Source organism: Saccoglossus kowalevskii, chromosome 7 (genome assembly GCF_978046115.1).
Source record: "Saccoglossus kowalevskii chromosome 7, keSacKowa6.1, whole genome shotgun sequence".
Lineage (NCBI taxonomy): Eukaryota > Metazoa > Hemichordata > Enteropneusta > Harrimaniidae > Saccoglossus > Saccoglossus kowalevskii.
In genome coordinates, this window is record NC_140647.1 from 31,950,216 (window position 1) to 31,963,874 (window position 13,659).

A 13,659-nucleotide genomic window follows, 5' to 3' on the forward strand; every position below is an offset into this window, starting at 1 on the left:
TGGACGCTTGATGTTCGGTTTCTCAAAACCACTTTTATACAACTGCTTATTTTAGATCACCTTTTTTCATATAACTAGTACTCAGTGTAATGCAATAGCATGTTCGCTTAATTATGTTCGTATTGAATCCAAAATATCTTGACAATTGAATAATAATAGTCAAATGGGTACCTCGAAACGGTCTCGCCGGTCCCGAATAGTTGTGATTCTTTTCGTATGCCAAATATAGCATTGCTCAGGCATAAGTCACTGTTTTGATTCGACCAGCTGATCTGCGCGTGTGGGCAATGAAAGGAAATACACCACGAGCAAGACAAATGTCCGCGTTTAAATCCGTATTCTCCGCTGGATAAAGTCATACCATAGCCTAATATTACGATGAGCTCGCGTACATGGCCATCATAAAAATAATAGTACTGTATCTGTACTAGTGAGTGAGAATACCAGTTTGCTGCCAGAGCGTAAGTGACTTTTAATTGTCAGTATGATCACCCATTTTAAATTTAAAAAAAACAAGTTGTAATATTGATTTCCAAGGTTGATAAAGCTGTTTTTTCTGTCTACTATCAGAATATGACATTTGCCGTTGTGTTTAACTATCTCCCATGAATGAACGACAAATACCACTATATTCTTTAAATAATTTGTCTAGGGAATTTTTTTATTTATTTATTTATTTTTTTTTTTTTTTTTTTTTTGTAACAAATAAAACAACATTATTCGACTAACAATTTCAAGAAGTTGTTTGTTGTTTTGTGTTGTTGTATTCGTACTAGAAAGTTTCTATTTCGTGCTGTAATGATAAGCTGTTAGTATAACAAACCGATATTGTCAGACATTATACCCCGGGGGCAATTGTCTGAACCGTGTCCTCGTCCCATGAGAACAGTGTTTAAAACAAAATCTCGTCGATTGCATCAAAAAAGTGTCAGGTCAGTTACTGGTATACGTCACAGTTGGTTCCTTTTTTCCATGCGGGCGGTGGTCAGTTGTCCTGTGGTCAGTTTGTGTCATTTTGACATTTCAAAGTGCACTGAGCGTTCCAGCAAATTGCCGTGGAGAGAAAGTTTTCTGAACTGTAACAAAGCCGTGAGAGAAGGCGATAGTTTGCGTGGACACCAACATTCAGTCGTCTGCCTTGAATATGCACTGTGACTATGGCCGGGAACTGGACTGAACCACCGCCGGGTGGCTGGTGTTTTTCGAAAGTCATAAAAAGGTACAACCTTCCGAACATATTTGCACGAAATATGCTGAACACCTCCTTGGCTAATGAATTGTCGGTTTAATAAATGCCATTAAACAACCTCAGTGAATTTTAACCGCGTCCTTATTAATAACGCTCATACCGGTACGAGATAAATAAATGATAAGTAAACTAAATGTTCACGACATTAAACTGACATTACATTAAAACTAATTTATATTACAAATCATATATATCATTATGTCACATATAATATTACATTATCAACAAGGTCAATACAACTTAAATATTTCACGGAAAAGAACATTCAAATTGGCATCAACTCTACCATTCAACAAAGCCAGTTTGCGAGAAACCGTATTCAACTGCCCTTTTGGGTTATACAATTTCGTCCATCCACCATGCGTCCATCCTCTGGTGACGTCATTCCAGCACTTCTAATTCTAATTCAAGAAACACTTGAAATCATACACTCACACACAGTCCCTCAACTGTGGAGGGACTGGAGGGACTGTGACTCACACATTGTATCAACTAAATCAGCTGAAATGAAGTTGAACCCTTTTAAATATTATATATAACTCCACTTGCTTATTACCTCAATGTTTGCAACTTCTATATGTTTCAACTGTTATTATCATGAACATTAAAATAACGACTTCTTCCAGAATGTCAGGCTGTTGTTCAAAGTCTGCATCAAACTTAAAAACTGAATTCAAACAAACCATATTTGATAGTGAAGACAGCTTCGTGTTGGTCTTCACTATATTGCTTGAGTTCCCAATACATTTCCCAACCAAAGTAGCTATTTTAAAGTTTTTTGATTAAATCAAGACACTTTGATCTCACTAATCTGCATCAGCGCAGGTTATAACATTATTTTCGACGTAGATTTGACTGTGACAGTAAGTGATACAAAATGTATATGTTGTATTGTGATACTTTTAATATGTATTGGTGTTGCGATGGTTTTTGATGGTATGTGTCAAGATTGAAAATGCATTCACACACCCATGAACATGTTACGACTCCCTCTCCTATTCAGTTGTATAGATTAGTGTTACCGTACCCTGGTGATTGCACTAAAATCTCAGTACAGTTCCTTACACGTTTTCAGATTGATTCAGGTCGTATATTCCACTCACTATCGCCCTCTTAAAGAGGGCATTGGACTACATTAATATACCAGAAATACTCAGTACATAGATGCTTTTGGTTAGTGACCAGACCTGATTATTTTTTGGTTAAAATCCATGTATATTAAAGATCTAATTTGCTTATTAATTAGTCAATGTTTAATCGTAACACTAGTGTCACCACTCATCAAATTCAATGAAACTTGGTACATAGATACTTAGGGCAGTTCTTTCCAAGCTTTCTCGAATAAATGATTTTTTTTTTACAGAGGTTATTTTTAAACTATTGACAAGCTGATGATCGGGAAATGTCACCACAGATGGCGCTAGACACCTTATAATGTCTTTTTTTGCCACAATGCGTACATTTTGTAAATCCTCTGTAGAAGGTCTATAAAGACACATACTAGTATGATATTCGCATTATCGCCCTCTGTAGTATACTATCCGCTATACTACAAACTGTCGTGCGGTAATTATTAGATGTCGCAAAAAGGCCTGGTTTTTACGACGATACTAATTCACGACTCATATCAGATATTAGCCATCATGATTAGAGGAAATCTATGGTCGACGACTTATTCAATCCCCGAGAAGATTATCAATTATTCGAGGCTATAAGCTTGATGTTATTCAGCAACACATATTGTATACAGCTTTCTGCTCCCATTTTCAGTAAAAGTAAACAACTATATATAAAACTACGTGACCAATCTCAAAATCAATCATGAAATCCAAACAAATCAATCATCTTCAATTTCAAAATATTATTGACAGACATAGTTAAACTTTGCCTGACTTCGATGAATTTCTTATTTTAAAAATATATATATTTGAACCCCTGTGGTTATACAGGTAGCTCGAGTTATTGATAGAGAGCTTGACATTGGCATTCTAATACTGTAAAGATTTTATATAATGACAAAAACGGACAAGACTCATGCAGCGCCGAAACAACAAAACGAATATATAATTTAATTGCATCTGCGATCTCCAAATACGAGTGTTACTAGTAAGTTACTGCCACAATAATATCCCATGATGCACGAATGCGGCACACGGAAAAACTGGGGATAAGAATGTTGAAAAATAGGTACGTGTTTCCTCCGTCCCAATATGCGGATATGGGTTTGTGCCAGGATGAGATTTGGTCGATGTGAACCAGTACGCACATCTGATGGGGGATATCCTTGATTTAAGTACTATCCCGATTTGTAAATATTTAATCGTTGAACTTGTGAATTTGTGCACAATGCACCAATAATCTCTGTTTGATTATTAATGATATTCAGATGACAAAATGATTTGATGTTACATTTAGGCATAATTTGGACATTTCATATTTCATGACTTACAGTGTAAATAGTAACCATGCTTTATAAATCCTGAACCACTCCACCCGGTAAGAATAATTTGGGCAAAGAATATGCTTCTTTATTTGAAATGTACACAATACACAGTTGGTAAATAAATAAAAAAAACACTAACAGTAATCTATAATATTCGTCAAGATACTATGATAAATAAGTTTATCATTACTAGAGCAAATATATAAAAAGATCCTCCATCAGAAATATCAACCTCGGTAAGTACAAATCCGTTATAATGTAACTCTATTTACTATGATTACTGTGTAAAATGTAGACAGTGTTTGATTCCCACTATATTGCAAACATTGAGATTACATCACAGTTCCTCTATCACTCTAGGGACTGTGATTACATGTTAATACAATCATAGCAAATAGTGCTCATAATCAAGTTTTTAGTTTGTTCAGTTAGTTACTACTCATTTTGCCATATTTTGTCTTAACCATAGTACCCATTATAAGTGGGTAACGCCCAAGTTCACTTCTATTTGCCAGTGCAGTGTTTGAAAGCTTTAGTCGTTCACTGGTCGTTCTTTACCGTGTTCGCATACCAATATCTACAGTATTTTTTTTTTAATTTGTCATTTACGTTAGAATAGACAATTCTCACCAACGCCAACGCCTCATTTGCATGTGTAAATACATTTTTGTGTGAGCTGTTATAATTTGAATACCATAACAGTGGCTAGTATGGATACGTGAATGTAGCTGATTTTTGCTAAATCTCGCCTTGTTAATTAAATTGAACACAGTGGGCGCTATTTGTTATGATTGAGCTGTCAACGAGGCAATGTATTTGCTAGAACAAATTCGTTCGATATTTTAATTATATTTTCCTATCAGTCACTAATTAGATTCATTTCTTTTTTTAGCATCATATACAATGTCACTGTTTATTTTATATTACATAATATCGACAGTAACGAGTATTAATTTACGAAAAATGTGCTACGAATGCTACGGTTAGCGTCGTTTTAATAAAATTCAAAATGGCGGTCGTAGCAACATCAACATCAACAGAAATGCGATCGGAAAAGGTATTTCTTTCTAAGTGTTGTCACTGTGTCATCCATGGAATATACATGGAACCTTTAATTGACAGAATTCACTATACACCTAGTATGATATTTACCAGTTGTTGTTTGTTTAATTTTTATTATTTCATAATGTGATTTTGAGTAATTATTAAACTAACGTCAACGACATAATCACAGGCGCCTGTGGACATGACATGGACAATGCTGCTGACATGTTTCACAAAAATCAATGAATTATCTATTAAAAAAGCTATTTCGATAGCTAAACTGCCTGTCACATAGAATTCGCCGCAACATGCTATTATTTATTTAAATTTGGTAATAATAATATTACTGTACAATTATCATCTAGGTACTAAGCAAGGGCAGATAAGAGTTAAGGGCATGTGATGAGGTTCAGTAACTATATTAACACTTTAGAGTTCCACTCATTATTCTCATATCATTATTATTGGCTTGGTACTATTATGTGAAATATTTACTCGCATGAACATTTTTGTGTCAGTCCCATTTGTGTGTCAATTAAACTTGCTCTGACCAACACAGTAACAGAACTCCTGGGTATCTGCATTTTTACCATATTAGGAAATGCAAATTATGAATATGATATGATGATGTGACCTGTGTATCTGCATTTTACCATATTAAGAAATGCAAGTTCCAAATAAGGAATGATGATGTGACCTGGGTATCTGCATTTTACCATATTAGGAAATGCAAGTTCCAAATAAGGAATGATGATGTGACCTGGGTATCTGCATTTTACCATATTAGGAAATGCAAGTTCGAAATAAGGAATAAGGATTGATGTAGTATTTCCAAGACTTGTTATGAACAATATTCATGAAAATATTGCACTATTTTGCACCACCTTGCCAAGTGCGGAATGGGCTTTATGAAATAAGTAGGTATCGCTACTATAATAAATATAAAAAATGTTTAAATTTAATGTTTTTTTATGTTTTTTTCCTATTATCCTAGTTAATAAAAGAACAGATGGAAAATGAAGGTATTAGGAAAGATATAGACGTGACTCAACTATATCTGGCCGATAGGTAAGAAAAATAAAATAAGATATGGTGGGTTGTTCTGTCACTCAAGCTGTTTGTTTTTTTCTATTCCATAATGAATACTTCCATAATAAATGGATACAAGACAAATGCTGAATTGTCATTACATTTTATTACATGTATATCAGCAGTTAGATAAAACGAAAAAAGTTAAAATATTTAAATACAATGTACAGTACCGTATTAATCTCTATTTGGTCTAAAAAATGTTTCTAGTTAGCATGCCCTACCACCATAAAAAAAAAGGATGATTTTTTTTTTGCATTTATTTTGCCAATTTGTTGACAAATTATTAAAACCTCCAAAATTTATATGTCGTATAATATTTTATAAAAAAAAAATCGCGCACCACCTTATTTTTTCAAAAGCAAATTGTTTTTGCAAGATCTTGAAAGTGAATGTTGGAATAGAAGCACATATTATCCAAAAATTGCATTTAATGGTCACTGCATAATTAAAAAATATGGCTTATTTTGACATTTTTACTATGTAAGTGCATGTGCATCTTCACCAGCCAAGGTTTATTCGGCCATCACCTCGTCATTATACCTTGGCAGATTTCTCACTATAAACCTGTATTCACTCTCGACGAAATCAAAACACAACGGCGCATGCTCTGATGCATTCCCAAGGTAAATGGTCATATGCTGTGATATGTTTCCATGGGATATCAAATACAAAGTCATATGTTTATGTCAGTTAAGCTGTCATGTGATATAAGACTGCAAAATAAATTGGTTTAAGGTAGAAGCCTACTCATGAATTAAAATACTCAGAATTTATTTATTTTTTGCCATAAACTGTACACCACCACCACTACGACAGAGATATTATGCAATATCTCAAAATCTAGCCTGGTGACATAGACTGAAAAAATCATATATTGTTAAAGATGGAGTACTTTTTGTTGTTCTGAGTTATTTAAAAAATCTGGGTTTAAAACACGTTTCTCAAAAAGCTTAACTGTAACAGACAAAATAATGCTATTCAATTGTACCATGGGACATTTGCTTGGCTGCTAGGCACACCCAATCATTCACTTTAACTGAGGTCAAATACAGCTTTTTCTAACATGATCATGCACAGATTCATAGAATCGGCCATGGCTTCAGCCATGTGTGAATTGGTGAATGTGTGAATTGTGAATTGGATGATGGTGCATATGTGCTACTAATAGAGAAACCATGGTACCGGTATTCTATTGATTACTAGTGTATAAGAATCTCTTAATGTTTATTTTACAGTGATCTACAATCAGTAACAAACTTGTCAAGATTCAAAATGTTAAAGAATCTTTATTTGAATGGCAATAAACTAAGAAGGATAAACTGTCTAAAATTCAACTACAGACTTGCAGAACTTTATTTAGAAAACAACCAACTGGTTGATATCTCGGGGGCATTGAAACACCTTACGAGTCTTCACACATTGATGTTACAGAGAAATCAGTTAACAAAATTGGAAGAAACAGTTCAAGAATTCAAAGCTATGCAATCACTCAAGGTCCTCAGTAAGTTTGTACGAGTTTTGTTTCTGTGATATAATCTTAAGTACATGTAGAATCCCAATCTAATGATCTTAGTTTTAGGCTTTGATTAGCCCCTGACTGGACTGGTTTATGGATTGGGTTCTGTTGTTTTTTCAATCTTGATACACAATTGATACAAGACCTCGCAACAACAAAATATATGACAAGACGGGTTTTATCAATTCATCAACATAGAGCACTATGCAGTGCAAGATACAAGTCGATTGTCCACTATCCAATTAGAACCAAACATGTCTCAATAGACTATTTTTTCATTCACTGCAGGGTCCTTCATTATGCATTAAAGAGAATGTAAAAACATAGCGTTCTAGTGGCACCAAAACATTGTCTGGGATTGACAGACTCAAAACTATTTTTGGGGTATTTGTATGGTTTATATGCTGTACACATTTGATGATGCTCAATTTTGATGAAGTAAGGGTATCTCAACATCATTCCTTGCTGAAAGATGGGCATTTTGACATTGAACTATAAAAAAGAAATTTAAGTTCAAAATCGAATCATTCTATTTTTGTTGGATTCATGTCTTTCACATGAGATCTCACAGTGAAAAGAGAATATGGCCAACGGACACCCATTTTTTTATTACATTTTGCCAACATAGACATATGTCTTTAAAGACTCATAACTTTTTAAGTCATCTTGCTGTCCAAAACTAGGAAATGCACTCGCACAAAATGGAACATATTAATGCTGACAGTTCATTTGTCATATAGGTACATGTACAAGCGGAGACATTTCAATGGCTTGATTATTATTTTTTTAAACATAAATTGTGTACCTTATATAGAATCATTAATGCTGACAGTTCATTTGTCATATAGGTACATGTACAAGCGGAGACATTTTCAATGGCTTGATTATTATTTTTTTAAACATAAATTGTGTACCTTATATAGAATCATTAATGCTGACAGTTCATTTGTCATATAGGTACATGTACAAGCGGAGACATTTTCAATGGCTTGATTATTATTTTTTTAAACATAAATTGTGTACCTTATATAGAATCACATCTGCAATAAAGCTCATATTATAAACCACTTAAATTATTTGTTGTACACTGAATCATTAAGCTATGACTTATTTTGTCTAATATAGCTCTGTTGTGATTTACATAAGCATATGCACTACTAAGGAGTCTTTGCAGTTAGTGTGTGTGTATGTGTGCTTCTGTCATATCAACGTTTTGATGACTTACATTTAACTTTACACCTACCAAGTGAGAACAAACCTACCATGTGACAACCCTCACTATTTTTCATAATTTATATTAATATTTAATCAAACTTAAGTCAAGTTTGTGTAGCTTAGGGTTAGTAAAGGCGTTAGGTATGGTACACTTCATATTCATATCTCAGGTTCTAATCACATTTCAATAAAACTTGGTACATTGATGGTCTGTGACATTGTGCAGACTTTATTAGTTTTTCATTAAAATCCATGCATATTTATTACCTTATTTGCCTAGTTCTCACCTTTTCCATCAATGCATTTCAATAAATCTTGGTATATAAGTGTCTGCAGGGAACAATTAGATTTGGATTGAAATTTGAAAAAAATTTGCCAAATTTACACAATGTGCATAATCATCATATTTCATTGAAATTTGGTTCATTGATGCTCTGGGGTAATCCACAGACGTGATTACTTTAATAATGAAAAACATGCATTTTGATTATCTAATTATTATTAGCCAATTTCTGATATCTCAAAAAATCAGATTTAATTTGAACTTGTGGTAGAGGTGCTCTGGAATAAAGTAGACTGAAAACTACGGATGTAAAAATATATTTTGTGTATAATAAACTTCAATAATGTGGATCACATTGTTTTCACGTTGTACTTCCCGAATAGCAGACAATTATTAGTTGCCAAGAGTCATGTTTAGAAGCCTAATTCATTTTTAATATGTTTCCAATATTCTCAGCACAGAAATTCTTCTAAGCTTTCTTTGATTAATTTATTATTTATATCTGGTAGTTTTCTTTTTTTTTAGGTTTTGGTCATTGTAAAAAGTACAAAATAATAACAAATAGTTAAAATGAAATAAGAATACAATTCCCAGTATATACCACACAAAAGATGTGATTATAATCAGATTGGAATCCCAGCTAGCAAGAGTGAAGGCAATTATACTTTGTATAATCAATCACTCACATTCAAATATACAGAATTTATTCAGTGTACAACAAGTAGGCACTCCCAAGGGTATTATATCTAGTATATTGTCACTTTAGTATTCGCGGAGTGAAAGCTAATCGCATTAAAGTCGAAGTAGCTTAGTATCTCTAAGCTCCACATGAGAATTGCATTTGAAATTATATTTATCATCCATCAATCAAGACCTTTGTTACAATTAGTGTGCATAGAATAATCTGTTTTGTAAGGCCATTTCTGATTGGTTGACATATTCCATCATTGGAGGGTCCAGATAACCGAGCTGGGATATTGAGGACAATTTTTTAAGAGCCAGTATTATTTTTAGATTGGTTGAAAATATGCATGATATACATATAATAGTGTATATATTCTATGTCTGTAACATGTTTTTATATTAGTATAGTACTTGTCTATTGCAGATTTATTCAGCAACCCGTTAGCCCAAGAACATGAATATAGAATGTATGTGATACACTTTGTTCCATCAATAGAACTGCTTGACAGATCAGGTTAGTATGGATCCCTGTTTTATATGAAGTTATTGACTTATCGTACTTAAGTACATGGTATGGTTGGATTCACTCATTTGTTTGGTATATGCACTGATCATCATATCATTATGTGCAATTACTTTTGCTAGTTTCAGTCAGAAAGTATGGTATGCAAGCTTGATTCAAATTTCCAGTAATAGCAGTTCTAAATAATATTGTGATGCTGTTCCCTTAGACAATCTAGACATATGAACAAATGTGAGTGTACTCAAAGATACAATAAATCTTTGAATTTCGATAGTTTTTTCCAATGTGATAAATTAAGTTATATTATGCAAAAGATACTGCATTGCTGAGATTTGACTATGATCTAAAGGACCCAAGTGAAATGATCATTGCTAGTTTTTCTTACTACCGGTATTAAGAGTTTTTCTCTCAAAAACTTTGAACATTTTACATTCATTAATTAATATATGTGATATTCAGAACACTTGGTTATACTGTAAAACATGTCTTTTTCGCGAGCATGTCTTTTTAGCAAATTTAGCGAGAGAACTGATCGCCAATTCAAGATGTCGCTAATGACTTTATTATAAATTCAAAATGGCCAAAGCTTGGGGATTTGTATACAGTAATCCGAAACATAAAAATCTGGGGTGCTTCCACATTCCACTTGACAGTATAACTGCGCATTTGTTTTTGGCATGCAACAGACAAGTATTGTGAAAACAGGAAAACAACAATGACAAGAGAGATTCGCTAAATCAACATTTCGCTATTACGTCATTTTACCACAATTCGCTAAGTTTGCATGTCGCTTTTTCAACATGTTTTACAGTATATATCTTATATATTTATTATTTCATCTTCAGAGGTTTTAAAGGATGAACAAGACAGAGCCAATCAACTGTATCAGCAAGAAAGGGAGGTGTTGAAACAAAGTATTGCATTTGGTAGAAGATGTGAGGGACCCCCGATCAGAGGTGCGACACCTGTAGTAGAAGACAATCATATCTATGACCCTAAAAAGTTGGTTGCAAATAACTTCCATAGGTAAGTATTGCATGATTTTGTTATTGATAACTCATATGGGTAGGACAAACAGTGAAAGGTAGGTGTGTAAGTACATAATAAATGGCAAATACAGTGTTACCTCATGTACCTAAAAATACAATTGAAAGGAGAAATGATAGCTAGCATTCATGTTCGATATGGAACGCATAGTGGCGTACGTAACATGTGTAAAATATATTGTATATTCACATGTAATTGGAATACACGCTGTGCAAAGACCATAATCCTTTAAGTTTTGTGTACTGCTACTTTATTATTGACTCCATCTAACGTGTCACTACTCTCATGGTGCATCTATAAGGCTGATGCACTGTGACGTTATTTACTTTTTAACAAACTAGCATATGTACATGTTTAATAACAAATGTCATGCATGGATCAGAACTATTCATAATCAAGTGTCTTTTATTTATCTGAGATGCATACAAGTATATTCTGGTCATTCTCTGGATTTATTTGAGTGTTAAAGTAATAAATGTGGTGATTTAGAATAGAAAACAAGAAATAGCAAACATATCCCATATGCATCATAATGTCATTTTTACTACCGGTACTGTAAAATACTTTATTTTGGCTAGAATTAATTTTCGCTTAAAAGTCTATTTTTTTGTATGTAGTTTATTTTCACTGATTTTTGATGAGTTGAATGTAAAATATAGAAAAAAAGGTATATTCGCTGGATATTTTTTCAGCGAAAAAAGCAAAAATTAATTCTGAGCAAAAATAAAGTATTTTACAGTATTTTCTTTTTAGTTCATTTTGAAAACAAATCTCAATTTACAAGATTTAATAATGATGTATACAGCATAGATATTTAGTAACAGCAGTAGTGAACAATGCATTCTTTTACTTTAGGGGGCAAATGGTTGATTCTTGCCAACCAGTCACTGTGCACTAACAGCTGTGAAGAACATATGGGTGTGTCCTCCTATATTATGTGTATGCATGACAAGCATTCTAGTCAGAACAGTCATGTGCTACCCTTGGTACTCTTGCATGACAAGCATTCCTACTGTCATTATGTGCCGGTACAAAAAAATAGCCATGCTATTATGTCCTCAGTTGTAAGTCATTGTGTTTTATTTTCTCTTTCAGTCCTCCTTTACAGAATCCTGATGATGCAGTCACTGCCAGAGCCAATAACCGTTCTGTTATGCAATACTCTGTGTTTGATTGGTCCAAAGTACCCAAACTAGAAGAGAGAAGGCAGAAGGAACCAACAGATCCTGCGCCTGTTCCTCAAGTTATCACTGTCAGATTCAAGTAACCCTATGTCTTTTGACCCTTGTAAATAGTAGAATATTCCATTCAAAACTATACCGGGGTATTTGCTCTATTAGTAGCACATGAGCTTATGTGATTGACTTGTGTTTATGGTCAAAATAATAATGAGATGCGCTCCTAATAGAGCAGATATGGTAAGCTGTGTTTTGTGGCTTAAAATTGTTGACATATATGTAAAGAATCTTCACAGAATTCTGTTGAAACGATATCGCACAATTACAGTGGGCGCAAGATATTTGCATAGTCCTGCACCTGGTAGGCACAGGGACTTTTCAACATCTCCAGACACTTTCCTGAGCACTTGATTAACCAATATCAAAACACCAGACACGGAAATGCCTCACAATCACATGAATCATTGCTCTCGCTAGTTCAACTTCCATGGTGATCGTTCACAAACTATTTCCACCTAAGAAGAGGTGAATAATCTCCTTCCAAGTGTCATCTTCACACAATAGCAACAATTGTATAGTCAATGATGAGTTTAAAATCAGAAACCGCATTCAAAACTAAATTGTTCTCGCAAGGGTGTTTTAGGTAATTCTATGTTAGAGGTGTTTTTTTAAATAATTGTATCAATGAGGTTTATTATTTTTGTGAAAAATTCAAAATAGAATTTATTCCACGAACAAGCATACCGGGTATGTCTGCATGTAATAATTAAGTGTCCAATAACAACAATGAATATTTGAACCCATCTGAAACCTTTTTTGGTTGTTTTGATTAACTGTTACATAGGCAGGGATGTAACTTTATTGCATCTACAGTGGTCATCAGAGTGTCTAAGCAATTATCCAGGGGTAATTGCCTACTCGGTGCAGGAGTTGGATGTATGTAAATATCTTGCACCTTTGCCAAAGTTTGCATTTAATAACTTTCTGTCAAACATTGTGTCTATCACTACATACAGCTTGTGTATACATTTATTTTGTGAAAAATTTTGAATTTTTTAAATTGTATATACATGTATATATATATTATTATGCATCCGTATTTTTATCACAATTAAAGTATTTACAATCTGCAAGCAGTCTCCCAACTATGGAATGAATTGAAACAGTTATTGCAACTTGAATATCTGTTTTAGTATGATTTGCTGATAAAGTCTGCCATGGTTCGGCCATAGCATCTGTTCTTTTTTCATATACCGGTAATACAATGTTGGTTTCTTGTTATCCCGGTGTCCTTTGGATCAACCAAAGGACTATACAAACACTTTCAGGCAGCTCTCCTCTACTGAGGATTTGCCGACCATTTAGAGCACGTCTTACTCAAGAGT

At 33.7% G+C, this 13,659-nt stretch overlaps 1 protein-coding gene across 2 annotated transcripts; it reads left to right on the top strand.

The window, feature by feature from the left end:
* Positions 1-339: 339 nt before the first annotated feature.
* On the top strand, positions 340-12,503 carry LOC100370463 (leucine-rich repeat-containing protein 72-like). Of its 2 annotated transcripts, none has more exons than XM_085501467.1 (6): positions 340-461; positions 5,731-5,804; positions 7,064-7,329; positions 9,951-10,040; positions 10,895-11,075; positions 12,192-12,503. In XM_085501467.1, the coding sequence occupies exons 2-6, from the start codon at positions 5,746-5,748 to the stop codon at positions 12,361-12,363; spliced, it is 768 nt and encodes a 255-aa protein (XP_085357593.1). In that variant the 5' UTR covers positions 340-461; positions 5,731-5,745; the 3' UTR covers positions 12,364-12,503. The 2 variants fall into 2 exon arrangements, with proteins under 2 accessions (XP_085357593.1, XP_002735817.2); XM_002735771.4 differs by lacking the exon at positions 340-461 and adding an exon at positions 4,696-4,749.
* The last annotated feature ends 1,156 nt before the right edge of the window (positions 12,504-13,659 follow it).